The 17,332-nt window shown below is 37.7% G+C and overlaps 3 protein-coding genes across 4 annotated transcripts; all 3 read left to right on the top strand.

The window, feature by feature from the left end:
• The first annotated feature begins 75 nt into the window (after positions 1–75).
• LOC126583844 (lamin-like protein) lies at positions 76–1,879 on the top strand. The gene is made up of 2 exons (XM_050248382.1): positions 76–374; positions 1,253–1,879. Exons 1-2 carry the CDS (start codon positions 200–202, stop codon positions 1,597–1,599), a joined length of 522 nt encoding a protein of 173 aa, XP_050104339.1. The 5' UTR covers positions 76–199; the 3' UTR covers positions 1,600–1,879.
• Positions 1,880–7,631: 5,752 nt separating this feature from the next.
• Positions 7,632–9,768, top strand: LOC126583837 (F-box/LRR-repeat protein At3g48880-like). Of its 2 annotated transcripts, none has more exons than XM_050248373.1 (3): positions 7,632–8,056; positions 8,969–9,156; positions 9,335–9,768. In XM_050248373.1, the coding sequence occupies exons 1-3, from the start codon at positions 7,674–7,676 to the stop codon at positions 9,415–9,417; spliced, it is 654 nt and encodes a 217-aa protein (XP_050104330.1). In that variant the 5' UTR covers positions 7,632–7,673; the 3' UTR covers positions 9,418–9,768. The 2 variants fall into 2 exon arrangements, with proteins under 2 accessions (XP_050104330.1, XP_050104329.1); XM_050248372.1 differs by having other exon boundaries at positions 8,969–9,212.
• A 1,535-nt stretch (positions 9,769–11,303) lies between these two features.
• Positions 11,304–12,984, top strand: LOC126583842 (cell division topological specificity factor homolog, chloroplastic-like). The gene is made up of 2 exons (XM_050248379.1): positions 11,304–11,493; positions 12,197–12,984. Exons 1-2 carry the CDS (start codon positions 11,398–11,400, stop codon positions 12,791–12,793), a joined length of 693 nt encoding a protein of 230 aa, XP_050104336.1. The 5' UTR covers positions 11,304–11,397; the 3' UTR covers positions 12,794–12,984.
• Positions 12,985–17,332: the final 4,348 nt, after the last annotated feature.

Below are 17,332 nucleotides of genomic sequence, written 5' to 3'. Positions count from 1 at the left end.
AATATTGTTTATAGGACCCGAATTATCTGGATAAGTAGCCCACGGTACATGTGGATCTTGAAACTGAAACCTCGTGTAAATCAAACCGCCCAACAAAAATTAAGAGCCCAAAAAGCTCAAAAGCAAAGTGCTTTTTTAGACAGAGCTTTCCAGAACAACTGCTACTGCATGTGAAAGACTGATAGAGTGAGAGAGAGCAATGGAGAAAGAGAGAGCTACGGCGGTGGTGGTGCTTTTGTGCTTGGTGGTGGTGATGGAACTTCCAGAAGCATCAGCTACGAGATATATGGTGGGAGGGAAAATGGGTTGGACCAGCAATGTCAACTATACTATTTGGGCTCAGGATCAGCACTTTTACAATGGAGACTGGCTCTGTAAACTCATCTTTCCTTCCCTTCTCTCAGATCCATTAAGTTGTTGTTTTGTCCGTCAATGCTTTTTTGTTCTCTGTTTGTTAATTCACAGCTCAAATTTTCTATTGCTTGGTTGATGATGCTTCTGATTGTTTTAGATGATAAAAGGACTTATTTTTAAAAGTTTGTTTCTTGATGTGTAAACTTCAAGTTAAATTCAGTTTTCCCCTCTGAAAAAATGCAGGAAAAAAAGAAGAAAAGATTACAACTGTGGTTATTCAAGTTATGAGAATGCATGTGTGGTTACTGTAATTGCTTAAATTTGTTATAAACAGTTTACATATAATCAGATTACCAATTAAGGAGTTTTTCTGAATTTTGTTTCTTGCTGTGTAAAGCTTATGCTAAATCTTAGTTAATTATTTAAGTATTGAAATGTTAAAACTCAGATTTGCCTACGGAAAAAAAATATGCAGGAAAAGGAAAAAGAAGCATTTAAATTTTCGTAAGAAGCATTTAAATTTTGGTAATTATCTTCAAAGTCCACAGCATACAGGCAGTCTGTTATGTTCTAGCATTTTGTATCTATCATCCTGGCTGATTCAGATCTGCAACTTTTTCTAGTTGTTTTCCTCTTGGCTTTTTGGCTTTTTCTGTGAAGAGGGCCACTGTCAGTGTCACAGTTCCTGTCTTATTATATGATTGTTATACAACAATTTACATTCATATTTTAATGTATCTTTTGGTTAGTCAACTCAAGGGAAATCCGAAAATGAACAAGAGTGTGCGGAAATCAATTCCTTAGTAAAAATTCGTGCTATACTACACGAAAACTTAAAATAAGTAGAAAACTATATATTTTGTGCTAGTTGGTAATTCCATTTTTCTTTTTCCTCTAGTTTTTGTTTATGATAGGAACCAAATGGATGTTATAGAGGTGAACCAGACAAACTATGTCTCGTGCAATGCTGAACATCCCCTTCACAACTGGACCACCGGAGCCGGAAGAGATGTGGTTCCGCTGAATGTGACAAGGGACTACTACTTCATTACGAGCAAGGGGTACTGCTATGGTGGCATGAAGCTCGCCGTTAAAGTTGAAAACATGCCTCCACCCCCCGAAGCCGCCCCAGTGAAGAGCAAGAGCAGTGACCTAACACCTGCTTTCGGGTCCCAGTTTGTTTTGCCCTCAGTTCTCGCCATCGGCACAATGTGGGACGTTTTAGTTCGCTGTGAACGCATATGATCCTTAAACTTGAGCTAGCATTGATGGGATTATCGAAATTCGCTACACAGTGAGGATTATCCAAATCAAAATTAGACTATTCTTCTAGCTAAGTAAGTTAAGCCATTGATTTGTGAATCAAATTGAGATTGCCTTCCGCTTTACTTGGATATAATTTTCTTTTGGTTTTTGGTTTTTGGTTTTTGGGGTTTGTGATTTGTTGGTGTTTTAGTTTCACCTTGTTGGAGTAGAAATTGGACAATGTTGTTTTGAATGAGGAAAATTTTAAGTGTTATTTTAATGGATGATTTTGTATACTTTATTTATTGGAGTATTCACATGCTTTGTTGCCGATATTTGTGGAAATTGACTGTATTTTATTTCGCGATCCTCCAAGCATGGAGCTGGATCCAACCGTTTAAGCGTGACGTTTTGAGCGTCCCTACCACTCAGGCGGGTGGAAGGTCAACCCAATTTCGATCACATGATTGAATACTCGTGGGATGATGAACAATGCAATCGGTAAACACCTTAGCATTAGCTTAACGATTCAATCATCACTTCTAAATTCTAAAAGAGAGAGACATGAATCAACTGATCCACGCACAAGAAGAAAACTTGCATTAAATCCAGGTTACACGAGCATGTATGACCCTCAAAACCAGGTCTCTGTTGTGTCCATTGCGATGAACTTGTTCTACCAGTTGTAAGACCAGTTCGAAAATACTTCAAACTTCAATGGGTTCAGTCTTATTGTAAATCGCAATCCCTGTAAACATACCTTTCCTTCCCAATAATTAGATTAATCTAGCTAGTTCGAGATAAAGATATAAGTGTTTAGGGTTTGAATTGAAACTTATTGGAATCTAGTAGTTGATGAGGAATCTTTATTCAAGTACCGTTAAGCAAGTACTTGTTGTGCGGAAGCGGCGTTCGACTGTAAATGAATAGTAAGACAGAACAGAATAAAACCAACACCAACAAGAACACCAAGATTTATACTGGTTCGGCAATGCCTACATCCAGTTTGGAGACGACGGAGTATTCCACTATAATCAATGAGAACATACAATAGTGTTTATCACTCAATTTCCCAAAGACCCAAATAACCCAAGCTCTCACACTTACAATAGGAAGAGAAAACCAAAAATACAAAGCAAGACAATTTGAGAAAATTCTTCTCTATGCCAAATGGCTTCTTGCTATTTTTCTCTCTTCCTTGTTCTCCTCTTGTCTCTACTCCATGCTTATGAGCTACACCTTGCTCTCCTTTTATAGCCAAAGAAAAGCTTCTCAAAGACATCAATGGCCAAAGGCCTAACATCAAGTCAAAAAGAATTAGGCATAAGTGCATCCAATTTTGGTTTCCCACATGTAGCATGCCATCCAACAATTTTGACCACAAAAGTAGCCCAAAGATTTGGACTTTGACTACATGTTTGAGTCAATAATCAACAGTACTAGTGATCTGTGTTTTGGGGTTTGAATTGTGTATATTATTCTTCTCTCTATGAGGTAAATATATAATTGTCAATTTGACATCTAACTTCTCTTTGATGAAGTGTCTATCTACCTCCGCATGCTTTGTACAGGATTATTGGCTATTTCTCTTGCAGCTTGGTTGTCACAGTATAATAACATAGCCCCCTGAGTCTTGAACCTAATCCCAATGAGAAGAATCATGAGCCATAACAATTCACAAATTCCATGAGCCATCCCCATGTACTATGCCTCAGCAGTGGATCTAGCTACTACATTTTGCTTCTTACTTCTTCATGTTACCAAATTTCCTGCTACAAATGTGAAGTTGCCTGATGTGGAGTGACGATTAGTAATGTTTCCCGCCCAGTCAGCATCAACTACCCCTTCACCTCCATATATCCATGCTTCTTGAAGATCAATCATTTACTCGGTGCACCTTTCAGATAACTCAGTATATGCATCACTGCTGCCATGTGATCCTTACTGGGTGCGTGCATAAACTAACTTACAATGCTGACTGCATATGCAATATCTGGACGTGTAAGCAATAGGTAGATCAATCGTCCTACCAATCTATGATATATTTCTTTATTGGTAAGCACTTGATTCTGGTATATCGGCAGGTGATGATTCTGCACAATAGGAGTTTCAGCTGGTTTACAGGCCAATATTCTTGTTTCAGAGAGAATATCAAGAATATACTTCCGCTGAGACAAGTAAATACCGTCACGAGAACAAGTAACTTCATTGTCCAAGAAGTATTTCAAGCCTCCTAAATCCTTCATCTCAAATTCTAATGAGAGATATCCCTACAGCCTTTTTATCTCTTTTGTATGATCACCAGTGACTACCATATCATCCACATATATTATCAACAAAGTAACATTACCTTCCATGCATTTGATAAACATGATGTGGTCCACATTTCCTTGTCTATGGCCATATTTTTTCATTGCTTCAGTGAACCTTCCAAGCCATGCCCTAGGTGACTGTTTGAGTCCGTAGAGAGTCTTTCGGAGTCTACATACTTTTCAAGCTTCATTCGGTGTTTCATATCCTGGTGGAAGGTTCATGTATACTTCCTCTTCTAGATCTCCATGTAAAAAAAAAAAAACATTCTTCACATCGAACTATTTCAAAGGCCAATCCAGGTTAGCATCTAAAGACAAAAGGACTCAAATAGTATTCATTTTTACAATCGGAGCAAATGTTTCTTGGTAATTAACGCCAAATGTATGTGTGTACCCTTTAGCTACCAATCTTGCCTTGTATTTGTCAATGGATCCATCCGCTTTGTGCTTTATGGTGAAAACCCATTTGCATCCCATCAATCTCTTCCCTTGTGGTAGTGATGCTACATACCAAGCTCTGTTTCTTTGTAAGGCTTCCATTTCTACTTCCGTGACTTCTACCCAACGGGAATCTCTCAAAGCCTCTTCCACTTTCATTGGAATTTTAATCTCAACCATTTGATTCACCATGGCTTCGTACTTGGGTGATAGTCGATGAGTGGACACATACTGTGCAATTGCATATCTCACTTTTCCTTTCGGAGAAAACCTGTCAGGTGGTTTCCCATAAGAATTTTCAATAATATTTAGAGTATGAGAACGTACCTCTTGGGTATCTATGGGGACATGAACATGTACTGTTGGAGGATAATGACAGTTATTTTCTGTTTGCAGTCTCGGTAACACTCGTCGACCCATTACTTTCTATTGAATCCATAAACGGCGTAGGCCCATTATTCTTTGCTCCATGAACTATCTCTCAGTCAGGGGTTTCTTGGTCAAGATCCACTAGTTTTTGGAATGCTATGCGATGGCCCACTACTGGCCTTGGAGTTGTTATGCCGTGACCCACCATTGGGCTTTGAATTGTTGTGTCGTGGGCTACTAATGGGCTTTGAATTGTTGGACTTTGAATTGTTGCACAATGGAATGATGTGTCACGGCTTTGAATTTGAATTGTTGGGCTTTGAATTGGTATGGTTTGGACTGATGTGTCATAGCTTTCTATTAAGGCATGGTCAAGTGGGGTGCTCACAGCACTTACGTCTTCAATTTCAGTCTCGCCTGCACTGTTGGGACCTTGCCAACTGTCCCTTTCATGTGGGATATCAAACCAACTGTAGTCTTTGTCTGTACTATTTAACTCCCCTAAAGAGTAGAGTGGGTTTGATTAGTGATGAAAAACATCTTGGTTTTGGAAAACGTGACGTCCATGGCGACATAGAAATGCTTAGTAGGTGGATAGTAACAACGGTATCCCTTTTGTTGGCTATTAAATCCCAGAAATACACAACGAACAACAAACAGATCCAATTTTCTTCGTTGATTCTTGTGAAGATGCACATAAGCCACACATCCAAATATGTGGGGTGATAATTGGAGAGAAGAAGGTTGAGTGACCTAATTCCTCAAGACTTTCATGGGATATTGGAAGTTGTGAACTCAAGAAGGCACTCGATTAAGGAGATAAACGGAATATGTAATTGCATCCACCCAATAGGCATGAGGAGCATGAGTCCCGATTAGAAGAACACATGCATTTTTCAAGATATGTATGTTCTTACATTCTACCACAACATTTTGTTGAGGAGTTTGAGGACAAGTAGTCTCGTGAAGTATGTCGTGCTCCGCTAAAAATTGTGATAGTTCAGAATTAAGATATTCTCTACCATTATCGAATCTAAGGACTTTGATAGAAATAGAAAACTGATTTCCCATCATATGATAAAATTGTTGGAAATTTTGTCCAACGTCACTCTTTTGTCTCATGGTATAAAGCCAAGTCATTCTGGTGCAATCATTTACAAAAATAACAAACCACCGATTACCGTGGTGCGTCGCTATTGGTGAAGGACTCCATACATTGGAGTGAATTAACTCAAAAGGCACTGATCTTTTATTAAAATTCAAATGGTAAGAAGTATAATGACTTTTTGCAAGAATGCAATATTTGCATTGAAAATCAGAGTCTGAAACGCTATTAAATAAAGGCAGAAGTAATTTTCTTAAATAACCGAAGGATGCATGTCCTAATCGACGATGCCATAACCAAATTTGATTGATCTTGTTATTATGACCAGTGAGGTTGAGTCGGCCCAGTACCACATCATCCACATAATATAACCGTCTCCTCTTAGTACCACGCCAATTGATCATCCATGTCTGGATATCCTGTAGTAGGCAAAAAGTGGGAAATATGAGTACAACACAATCTAATTGTTCCGTAACTTGACCAATATAAAGTAAATGATTCGACAATGAAGAAACAAGAAGAGCTTTATGCAGAGCTATAAAGGGAGTAAGTGTGATGGAACCCGCTCCTATAACTAGAGCAATTTCACCGTGTGTTGTGATAACATTCTCCTTGGGTGGCACGGTTAAGTGGTGAAACAGAGATTCATTATATGTCATATGATCCGTAGCTCTGGAGTCAATTATCCCACCGGAATCTCATTTAGTGGATGTTTTGCATGCAATGCCAATTTTACTTGAATCGTCGTCATAACCATAATTTATTGAAATCTATTTGATTAAAGATTGCATTGGACCCGTATCTTCTCTCGGTGCAGCAGCCTCTTTTCCCTCTGGACCGTGCATTGGGACAACTGTCATGGGCCTTGTTTGGCCTGCTGCAACAGAAGCCATTGCACGCAAGTCTTCAACAACAGCAGCCATTGAAATCGTGTTTGTAGACCTACTTTGTATAGACTTGGTTTGTATGGGAATTATCTCACCGCTTTTCTTTTCTTCAGCCATTGCATGGACTGATTTGTGTTGGTTGATTTTGTTTGTAGCTTTGTTGTTTCCAAAGCCACAAGGGTTAGGTTTGTGGATTCGAGATTTTTTCAAACACCAGGGTTTGTTCTTAATGTAACCTTGGTTGTGGATTGCACGGTGTTGAGTGATTTTAGGGTTGGTATTGGGAAGAGACCGTCGGAATCTGTTCTGATGCCAAGATAAAGATAAAAGTGTATAAGGTTTGAATTGTGTATATTATTCTTCTCTCTAGGATGTAAATATATAGTTGTACAATATCCCACATAATAAAAAAATAAGTATCCCAATTATACAAGGAATCAATTAGAGGATTACATTCCTAAATTATATAGTTGACTCGTGCCAATAGTTCATACTTAGTACATTTCACTGAAGAACACATTTCTTACAGAAAGGGAGTTGTTACTAGCAAAAATAAGATCACATTCTTGCTTATAAGATCACATGGTTTGATAAACCACCATGGGGTGCCTTAGTGGTTTGGGGACGAATTCCAACTAGTATTTCACTCGGCACATCCTGAGTTTGATTTTTGACGTGAATCACACGATGATGGCAAGTTGAAATGCTCTTCTTGACTAGCAGAATGGTGGACTGGGTCCCTTTTAAAAGAAAAATATCACATGGTTTGATAACATTTGTGGGGGCAAGGCATGGAGTCTTCTAGTTGTTGGGCTTCGGCCCTCCGTAGTTCACGCACCAAAAGAAGAAACCTAGGGTTTTCCTTTGTCTCTCTATATAAGACATCTTAAAGCCAACAAAATATATCTGCTCAAAGAAAACGCAACAAAATATAAGGCTAGTTGTTTGGAAAAAAAAACTGCTATGGAAGTCGGCGCTGACTTTCCACCAGAAAAACGAAAAAAAGTGGATGATGACTCCCAAATGAGCGTGAGAAGATGGGAAGACCTGCCACCGGACATATGGTTCAAGATTTTATCCAGCAGCAGCTCCGAATTAACGAAAGCACTTGTTCTTGTTCGTTGTGCTGCCATTTCTACTGCGCTGCGTTCGCTTATATGTAATCATTCTGTGTTTTGGGCTACGCTTGATTTTTCAGTCATGGAAGTAGAGCCAGTTTACGATTCTCCATCAGTTCTGAGTGGTGTTTCGAAGGCTTTATTGAGTCTCGGTCAAGGAAACGTCACGACCTTAGTTTCAAGTCCCTACTTGGGTGACGATGCCTTCATCACCTATGCTGCTAAAAGGTACGTAATTTGGCCATATCTTTTTAATTATTTGTAATTGTATCGTCAGTAGATGTGGATTTTAGGGTTTTAAGAGCAATGGTTATAAAAAAAAAAAGGGGATTATTAGCTAATGTTGCTGTAATTATCATCTCTTTGTTTACTGATAATACTCTTGTATATCTGTTATCGTTTCGGTTGAAAATATAACCAGGAGTCTTGTACAAACTAACTTCATCTGATGTACCCCTTGGAATTTAAAACACGTACCCTATTAGTGTAGGAGATATAAATATACGATAAAAATGTAGGCCTTGTTCAATGTCTCTAATTGAATTGAATTAGATGACTCATAACATAAGTTTAAAAGAAGAAATGGATGCCAACTTCTAAAGTATAGTAATCGTGGAGTACGGCTAATCTAGTCTCAAGTTGGACAAAACATGCATATTGATGTTCATTTCTTCACTAGACATAAATATAATGAATTATCAAAATTCAACGATTCTAAACACTAACTAATGCCATACAAAGATAAGGATAATATTGTGTACTCATTAGTGAGTATTCACCTTTTGATTTTGTCCAATGATATTTTAACATGTGTTTTATTTTTTATTTTTAAATGGACATGTTATTTATTTTTTCTTGGACTTAAAAATCAAGGAACACTTGACATTTTTTAATTGGGCCAAAATTGTCTTAAATAGTAGTACAAACAGATATAACATGTAAAATTATTATGTTGTTGATATTTGATTGACATGTCATCAATATTCAATTTTAATTATTTCAAGAATAAGAATTTGATTTCCAATTATTTTAACGGATTGTCTATAAACCTAGAAGATAATTTGAACAAACTCTTTAACTGTGTATTGACAAGGTGAATATCTTGATGACTAGTTGTTTCCCTAAAACAATCTCATGTAGGTGCCTAAAGTTAAAACGACTGGTTCTTCCAAGTTGCTTCACAATAAGCGACACTGGAATATACGAGGCCTTTCGCTGCTGGAAAGACCTCGTGTCGCTGACAATATCTCCCGATAATACAAATTTCCCGTACCTGTTGGAGCAGATTTCCAGCAACTGTAAAAACTTCAGTGAACTTAAACTTATGGGTACTTGTGATCGTGGCTTTGCTTCAACCCTAGTTGCATATCTTCCGAAACTGAAGGTTTTAAGCCTCCGGTGCACATTATATTGAATGACCTAAAACAGCTACAAGTTCTCAATATTTCACATTGCTTCTGGGTACAAATTAATTGGATAATTCTTGACAAGGCTTCTCGGTTGCAGAGTTTTATAACATGCATGCAATTCGATCGTTGTATCGTTTGCCGAGTTTGTCACCAAAGGGACAAGGAGGACAGGTGGCATGAAGATGAGGTGGACTCCCTTGCTTTGAATAGATGAATAGTTACTATGAAACTAATAATAATTAGTTTTGTGGGAAAATAGACCCGATTTCTTTCGACAGATAGATGTATAATGTTGAGGTTTCGATTTAAATGAGATGGATTGTTTCTTTTGAATATTAATTTGTTGGAAAATAATAGTATTTTCAGGTTTATTAAATTATTTGAGTTTTCTTGTTAGGTTAGTATTTGAGTTGTATATCTTGCTTATTAGAAATTAAGATTAGTCAAAATGTAGTCCTCAATTTGTAACCGTCTTAACATTCTTGTTTCTTTATTTTTCCTTTTAATAAAATAGTCTTTATAGTTTGTTCATTTGTTGGTTAGAATACTCTAATTTTCACTTCCTCGATTTTTGTTTGAACTCTACGATCATTTGAGTTCACTCACCATTTAAGCATATAGTCCATGCACACACTTATTCTAAAACTGTCCATATACGAGTACTAGCACAACAAACTCAACTTCACCGTCTCAACTGAGGAATGTTAAGGTTTCATCTTAAACCAGTTAACAATAACCGGATTAACCAAACTTTATTTGATGCAAAGTGTCTTAACTTTTCAATATGAGACAATACTCTATTTCCTCGCCTAAACAACAAAGCCCAATTGTGTCATCACTTCCCCTCCCCTTCTTTGCAATGCCGGCCCAGGCCCAATGCAAGCAGGGTGACCGTTCGGGGCCCAAAATAATTAGGGACACTAAAATTATGAGGGTGGTATATTTATATATGTTTTCATAAGAGTATAAATTTATAAAATTTGGATCAATAACAAGGAAATTTAACTAGAACTGGTGGTTTTGTTGTTTGAAATTAATGAGGAGATCTTGGCTTCAAAACACCATGTGTGCTTATTTACTTTTCAACTTTTACAAATTTCTTTTCATAAGAGTATAAATATATAAAATTTCGCTAAATGATCAAGAAGTTTAATTAGAATCAATGGTTTTTGTTGTTTAAAATTAACGAGAGATCCTAAGTTCGAAATGTTAAGTGCATGTTTATTCTTTTCAATTTTTACGAATTTTTGTTTGGTTGTTAATTTATTTTTAATTAGTAGCTAGTAGCTATGTGGGTTGTTATTTTTAAATATTTGTTCAAATTCAAGTCTAATCTTCAACAAAGAGTAATGCGTTGACCAAATTTTTAGACCAAATTTACAAATCATATGATGTGTCATCAAAATGTTTAATTTAGTACCTATTTATTACCTATACATATCAATTAAAGACTCAAAAACATAATTATTTTTTGTCTCATATTGACAAAGTTAGTAAATAAGAAAAAATACCTCACGATTTATACAAAAACACTTTAAAAGTTCAGATGGAAAACAAAACGCATATCTATCTACTTGTAAATCCGGAGTTTTTTTTGTTTCCTTCTTACGATACAAAATAAATTAGTTTTTCCGTGTTTATAAATTATTAAGTTTGAAGTGTTTTTCTAAGTATCATTTTATCGATATTTTACATATGAAAACAAATAATTTTCTTATATAAAATGATGACATATTTTTTGACATCATCTCGGATCTCAAAAATCCCTAGACTGCCTTGCTTGTTTGTAAGCTCCCTAGATTTGACCGACGCACAAATACAGAGTTTCTGATTTTCTTGGCGCAACATCCAATTTTCTTGTCGACAATCTACATGCATTGCATGTCCTTGAAAAGTTAGTAGATTTGAAGAACAAGCAAAGGGTAATCTTATGAAACAAGGTATTATCTAGGATTTTTTTTTTTTCCTTTTCGAAGTGTCCCCAATTTAGTTACACAATTACATTAATACCCTCTGCTGGTTTCCCTCTTTCTTCCGTCATGACCGTTAAAAACCTACCCAAGTACATAACGCCACACTTCAGCTGGAGCTCTGAGAGAAACAAAAACCCAGTTGATATATTTCCGAAGATTTCATACATATTTAGATAGTAAAAGAAAAATGGCTTTTTCTGGTGATTTTGGAATCTCTGCAATTTTTGGAACTTTCCCTTTTAAGCACCACCACTCTCTGGGAATCTCTCTCCAACCCTCCAAGGTTTGCATTTTCCCCCTTTTATTTTTGCTTCTTTTTCTGCAAAAGATTTGAAATTTCATGCATTTATCCAACTGGGTTTCTAGATTTATCTCCAGTTGCCTCATTCATTGCTGGAAATTCGCAAGTCTTGTTTACAATTTGATTTTCTATGGCTGCCGGTTCTGCTTTTTTTGTGTGTTCTTGTCGTTGTTCTGTCTATTTATCCTTTTAATGTCAATTTATGAAAATTTAATATGAAAAGAAACATTATTGGATGGAAATATCAAAGCAGCAGTTATGTAGGTGCTTTTTTCTGGAAGGTGAATGGTGGGGCAAATTTTTTACTGCTTTCATTATGTAGGTGCTGAGATTTTGCACTAATTTTCCCTGCTATCAAGTAAATTTTAGAAATTTGGATTTGACTAGTTTTTCAGATTTCATTTGAAGAATACCTAAACCGGGAGGTTTGGGAGTAACGCATAGCGCCTGATTCTTTTGTTTAGTGTAAGCATGTCGCTTAAGCAATAAACCAACCATCAACTTCCATATCCTTTAGTTTTCGAAATTTAGTTTACAAATTGAGTCTCCCTAGCATTACCCTTTTACTGAAATCTGTTGTATTAGATTTGTCAACAATCCTCTCAAACACCTACTGCCGTCATATGGCTTCAACTTCAAGGAACGGTTTATATTTCAGGTCTGATGCTCTCTCGTATATCTGCAGGTAAAATATAACGGTTTCAATGGCGGAGGTAGTTTTCCTCTGATGAATCAAACGTCTTTCTCAAATCTAGTTTGCTATAGCTCGAACTCGAAGTGTCACTATGACCAATCATTTGGAATTGAAGGAAACAGTGAACTCTTTCCGGGACCTATAAGCCAAGAAACAGAAGGCTTTCTCCTCAATGCTATAAACATGAGCTTTTTCGAGCGCTTGAATTTGGCATGGAAGATATTGCTCCCTTCACCATCGACACGAAGGACTTCCAATGCAAAGATTGCAAAGCAGCGGTTGCAGATGATCCTCTTCTCTGATCGATGCACAGTAACTGATGAGGCGAAACAGAAGATTGTAAGCAACATTGTCGGAGCTCTGTCCGATTTTGTGGAAATAGACTCGAAGGATAAAGTCCAGCTTAGTGTCTCGGAGGATCAGGACCTAGGCACCGTGTACTCCGTTACAATCCCCGTTCGGCGTGTGAAGCCCGAATATCAGGACGAGGATGATGTTGAGGGCATATCAAATGGTGAAGACATGGATACAGGGGGCATGCAACAGATTGAAGAGAGAGGGAAAGACAGAGAAGGGGGCATGCAATAGATTAATTTTTTTGTAGTATTTTTATAGATTAATTTATAATATGAAGGGTTTTGATTATAAATACGAATTGCTATGAATCGGCAACAAACACTTTTGATACGAACTACTAATCACCTTTTGGGTAGTCAAGTATCATTCAATTGTTAAACCTAAAATAAGGAGGATAATTGGAGATGGTTCCATGTCATGCATCTTGAATATTCTTTTTTAGCATAACAATATATTTTACGTTAGGAGGAGAAGGGAGTTCGGCTAAACCACACAATAGACAACCTAAGTTGGTATCAAATTCGCTATCTTGAATTGAATGTAAAAATAAATAAGAGTAATAATAAAATAGATACAATGAAAATGAAACGACACTTGTACTTTATATTTGACAGAAAAATGAGAGAAATTTGATTCGATTATAATTATTAACAAACTCCACCACATGAATACGATTAAAGGATTTTTTTTTTTTTTAGGGTCATTTTGGTTCCCTATCAATCTAATTGTTATATTGAAACTTTGTTTGTTTAAAAAAGTTCGGCAAAAAGAGATATTATAATGTTCAGAAAATATACATTAAGACTTGGGTTCCAATGAATACGATTCCTAAGAAAGTAAGAAACTATTCTTGTGTAAGAAGGAATCCTCATAAAAGAAGGGAAACCTAATAACACAAGGGAAACGAGTTTGTATATAATTACAAGAGATCAACCTCCTGAAGCCTCTCTGACTGCTTAAACATAAGAAACAACGAAATTACAATGGAGCAGCTACTTGTACTCTGCTCTGAGCTCTTCTTCCTCAGAATCCTCCTGCCTTTGCTTTCATGGCTTCCCCTTACTGCTACTCACTTTCACTCCCTTCCATTCCCAAGCCACCAAACCTCAATAAAATCCAACTCCTACCCACCAATCTTCACACCCCGAACCTGTTTTCTCGCTACATTTCTACAATTCGGAGCCGCGGAATCCGAGCTTCCAACTCATCGTCCTCCCAGTTCAATATGAAGCTCGAAAGCCCAGCGAGGAACCATGAGCATCGAAGATACTCGCTGCTTGGTTAACCACAACGTGGGCAATTGGCAAAGTTCCTTCTTTGTAAGTATCTGGTTTGCTCTCCAAAATTTGGCATGTTTTTGGTTGCTGAGAAAATGAAGGAAAATATGTGAATGGTCTTTTGTTTTATGTTTTGTTTGTCAAGGCTGCAAAAGTTTCAAAATTTCTGAGCAAAATGCATGTAATTTTTGTTGGGTTGGTTGGTCCTTAACTTGGTTTCTGGGATTAGTTAGTGAAATGTTGAATTGTTGTTCCGGCATTTTCTGGGTAGCCAAACAGATAAATTATGTTCATTTAATAGGAATCAAATGAGTCCCCATGATTTATTAGTTCTGATTATTTATTGGTTTGGGAGCATATGCTCCAATCAACTTTACACGGGACACACAAAAGAAGTACTTTGATCCTATTAGACGGGGGATGGTGAAGAAGCTAGGACAGAAGGGTAGAGTTCAAGAGAGCAAAATACGTTTAGGAACGTGGAATATAGGAACCTTAACGGGAAAATCTATGGAAGTGGTGGAAGTTATGGTGAGGAGAAGGATAAATATTATGTGCCTACAAGAAACTAAGTGGGTTGGTCGTAAGGCAAAGGATCTAGAAAACTCAGGGTTTAAACTTTGGTATTTTGGCACAAATAGAACGAGAAATGGTGTTGGCATCATCGTGGACAAGACCTTGACACAAGATGTTGTAGATGTCAAGAGGGTAGGAGATAGAATCATGGCAATCAAGATTGTAATAGGACAAAAACTTATCAATGTGATTAGTGCGTACGCACCTCAAGTAGGGTTGGATACGAGTTCGAAGGAGAAATTTTGGGAAGACCTTGGAGACTTGGTGTAAGGAATTGCTTAGACGGAGAAGTTATTTATAGGAGGAGATTTAAATGGACACGTGGGCAGGGAGACAGGCAACTATGGAGGTTTTCATGGTGGCCATGGTTTTGGGGAGAGAAACGAGGATGGGGAAGCTATCTTGGATTTTGCAATGGCATATGATCTCTTCTTAGCCAACACCTTCTTTAAGAAGAGAGAAGAACATGTGATCACCTACAAGAGTAGGTCGTCAAAAACACAAATAGATTTTCTTCTAATGAGGAAAGGGTATCGTATAACTTGTAAGGATTGCAAAGTTATACCAGGAAAGAGCGTGGCTAATCAACATCGCTTGTTGTTGATGGATGTACATATCAAAAGAGTGAGAAAAAAGAACAAGACTTGGAAGTGCCCAAGGACTAGATGGTGGAATCTAAAAGAAGAAAAACAAGCCATTTTCAAAGAGAAAGTAATCACCCAGTGTGTGTGGGATAGAGAGGGGGAAGCTAGCCAAATGTGGGATTCCATGGCTGGTTGTATCCGAAAAGTAGCAAAAGAGGTATTAGGAGAGTCCAAGGGCTTTGCCCCACACCAAAAGGAATCTTGGTGGTGGAATGAGGAGGTACAAACAAATGTGAAGGCTAAGAAGGAATGTTGTAAAGCCTTATACAAGGATAAGACCGATGAAAATGGTGAAAGGTATAGAAAAACGAAGCAAGAGGCGAAGAAAGCTGTGAAAGAAGCTAAGTTAGTGGCTTATGACGATATGTATAAGCGACTAGATACCAAAGAATGAGAGTTGGATATCTATAAACTAGCTAGAGTAAGGGAAAAGAAGACAAGGGACCTAAACCAAGTGAGGTGCATCAAGGATGAGGATGGAAATGTTCTTGCTACAGAGAACGCGGTTAAAGACAGATGGAGAGGTTATTTTCATAATCTTTTCAATGAAGGACATGAAGGGAGTGCTTCTTTAGGGGAGTTGAGTAACTCAGAAGAGTGTAGAAACTACTTTTTTTATCGTCGAATCCGGAAGGAATAAGTGGTGGTAGCTTTGAAGAAGATGAAGCATAGAAAAGTAGTAGGCCCAGACGATATACCAATCGAAGTGTGGAAAGTTTTGGGAGAGACATGTATAACATGGCTCACTGACCTTTTTCAATAGGATTTTGAAAACGAAGAAGATGCCAAATGAGTGGTGAACAAGCACTTTTGTGCCTATCTACAAGAATAAGGGCGACGTACAAAATTGCATGAACTATAGGGGTATTAAGCTAATGAGTCATACAATGAAGCTCTGGGAGAGAGTCATTGAGCATAGATTGAGGCAAGAGACACGGGTTTCGGACAACCAATTCGGGTTCATGCCAGGGCGCTCAACCATGGAGGCAATCTATCTCTTACGAAGATTGATGGAAAGATATAGAGATGGGAAAAAGGATTTACACATGGTCTTTATAGATTTGGAAAAAGCGTATGATAGGGTTCCAAGAGACATTCTTTGGAGGATTTTAGAGAAGAAAGGAGTACGAGTAGCATATATCCAATCTATAAAGGATATGTATGAAGGAGCCAAGACTGCCGTAAGAACTCATGAAGGACAAACCGAAAGCTTTCCCATAACTGTAGGATTACATCAAGGCTCATCCTTAAGTCCTTACCTTTTTGCGTTGGTAATGGATTAGTTAACAGGACATATTCAAGATGATATTCCTTGGTGTATGCTTTTCGCAGACGATATAGTGTTGATAGATGAAACTCAGGAAGGGGTAAATGCAAAGCTTAACCTTTGGAGAGAAGTGTTGGAATCTAAAGGTCTTCGCCTAAGCCGATCAAAGACAGAATATATGGAGTGCAAGTTCAGTGCAAATGGAGGCCAAAACGAGTTAGGGGTGAGGATCGAAGATCAAGAAATACCAAAGAGCAACCGTTTTCGTTACCTAGGATCTATCTTGCAAAAGAACGGAGAATTAGATGGAGATCTCAACCATAGAATACAAGCTAGATGGATGAAATGGAAGAGTGCATCCGGCGTGTTGTGTGACCGCCGTATGCCACTGAAGCTCAAGGGAAAATTTTATAGGACGACAATAAGGTCAGCGATGCTGTATGGTACAGAATGTTGGGCGGTGAAGCATCAACACGTACACAAAATGGGTGTAGCGGAGATAAAGATGCTTCGTTGGATATGTGGGCACACGAGAAAGGATAAGATTATGAATGAGGATATCCGGGGTAAAGTAGGAGTAGCCGAAATTGAAGGAAAGATGAGAGAAAATCGGTTACGGTGGTTTGGACATGTGCAAAGAAGGCCTACTAACGCTCCAATTAGAAGATGCGACTATGGGACAGAGGTTCAGGGCCGAAGGGGTAGAGGAAGACCTAGAAAAACTTTGGAAGATACTCTAAGAAAAGACTTAGAGTACTTGGATCTAACGGAGGACATGACACAGGACCGAGCACAATGGCGTTCCAAGATTCATATAGCCGATCCTACTCAGTGACTTGGATTTTCAAAGTCTCCAACCGAGAAGTTTTCCTCACTCAGGAAATTAAGGGAACACTACCTCAACCTACATGCTCCACTCACAAAGCTTCAACAAAAGAAAATTAAAAAAACTTAGCGAAGAAGGCTTTGGTGTATTTAACACAATACGTTGAAATGAAGGAAAGCT

The sequence above is a fragment of the Malus sylvestris genome, chromosome 9 (assembly GCF_916048215.2).
Source record: "Malus sylvestris chromosome 9, drMalSylv7.2, whole genome shotgun sequence".
Taxonomy (NCBI): domain Eukaryota; kingdom Viridiplantae; phylum Streptophyta; class Magnoliopsida; order Rosales; family Rosaceae; genus Malus; species Malus sylvestris.
This window is presented reverse-complemented; position numbering and strand designations above follow the sequence as displayed.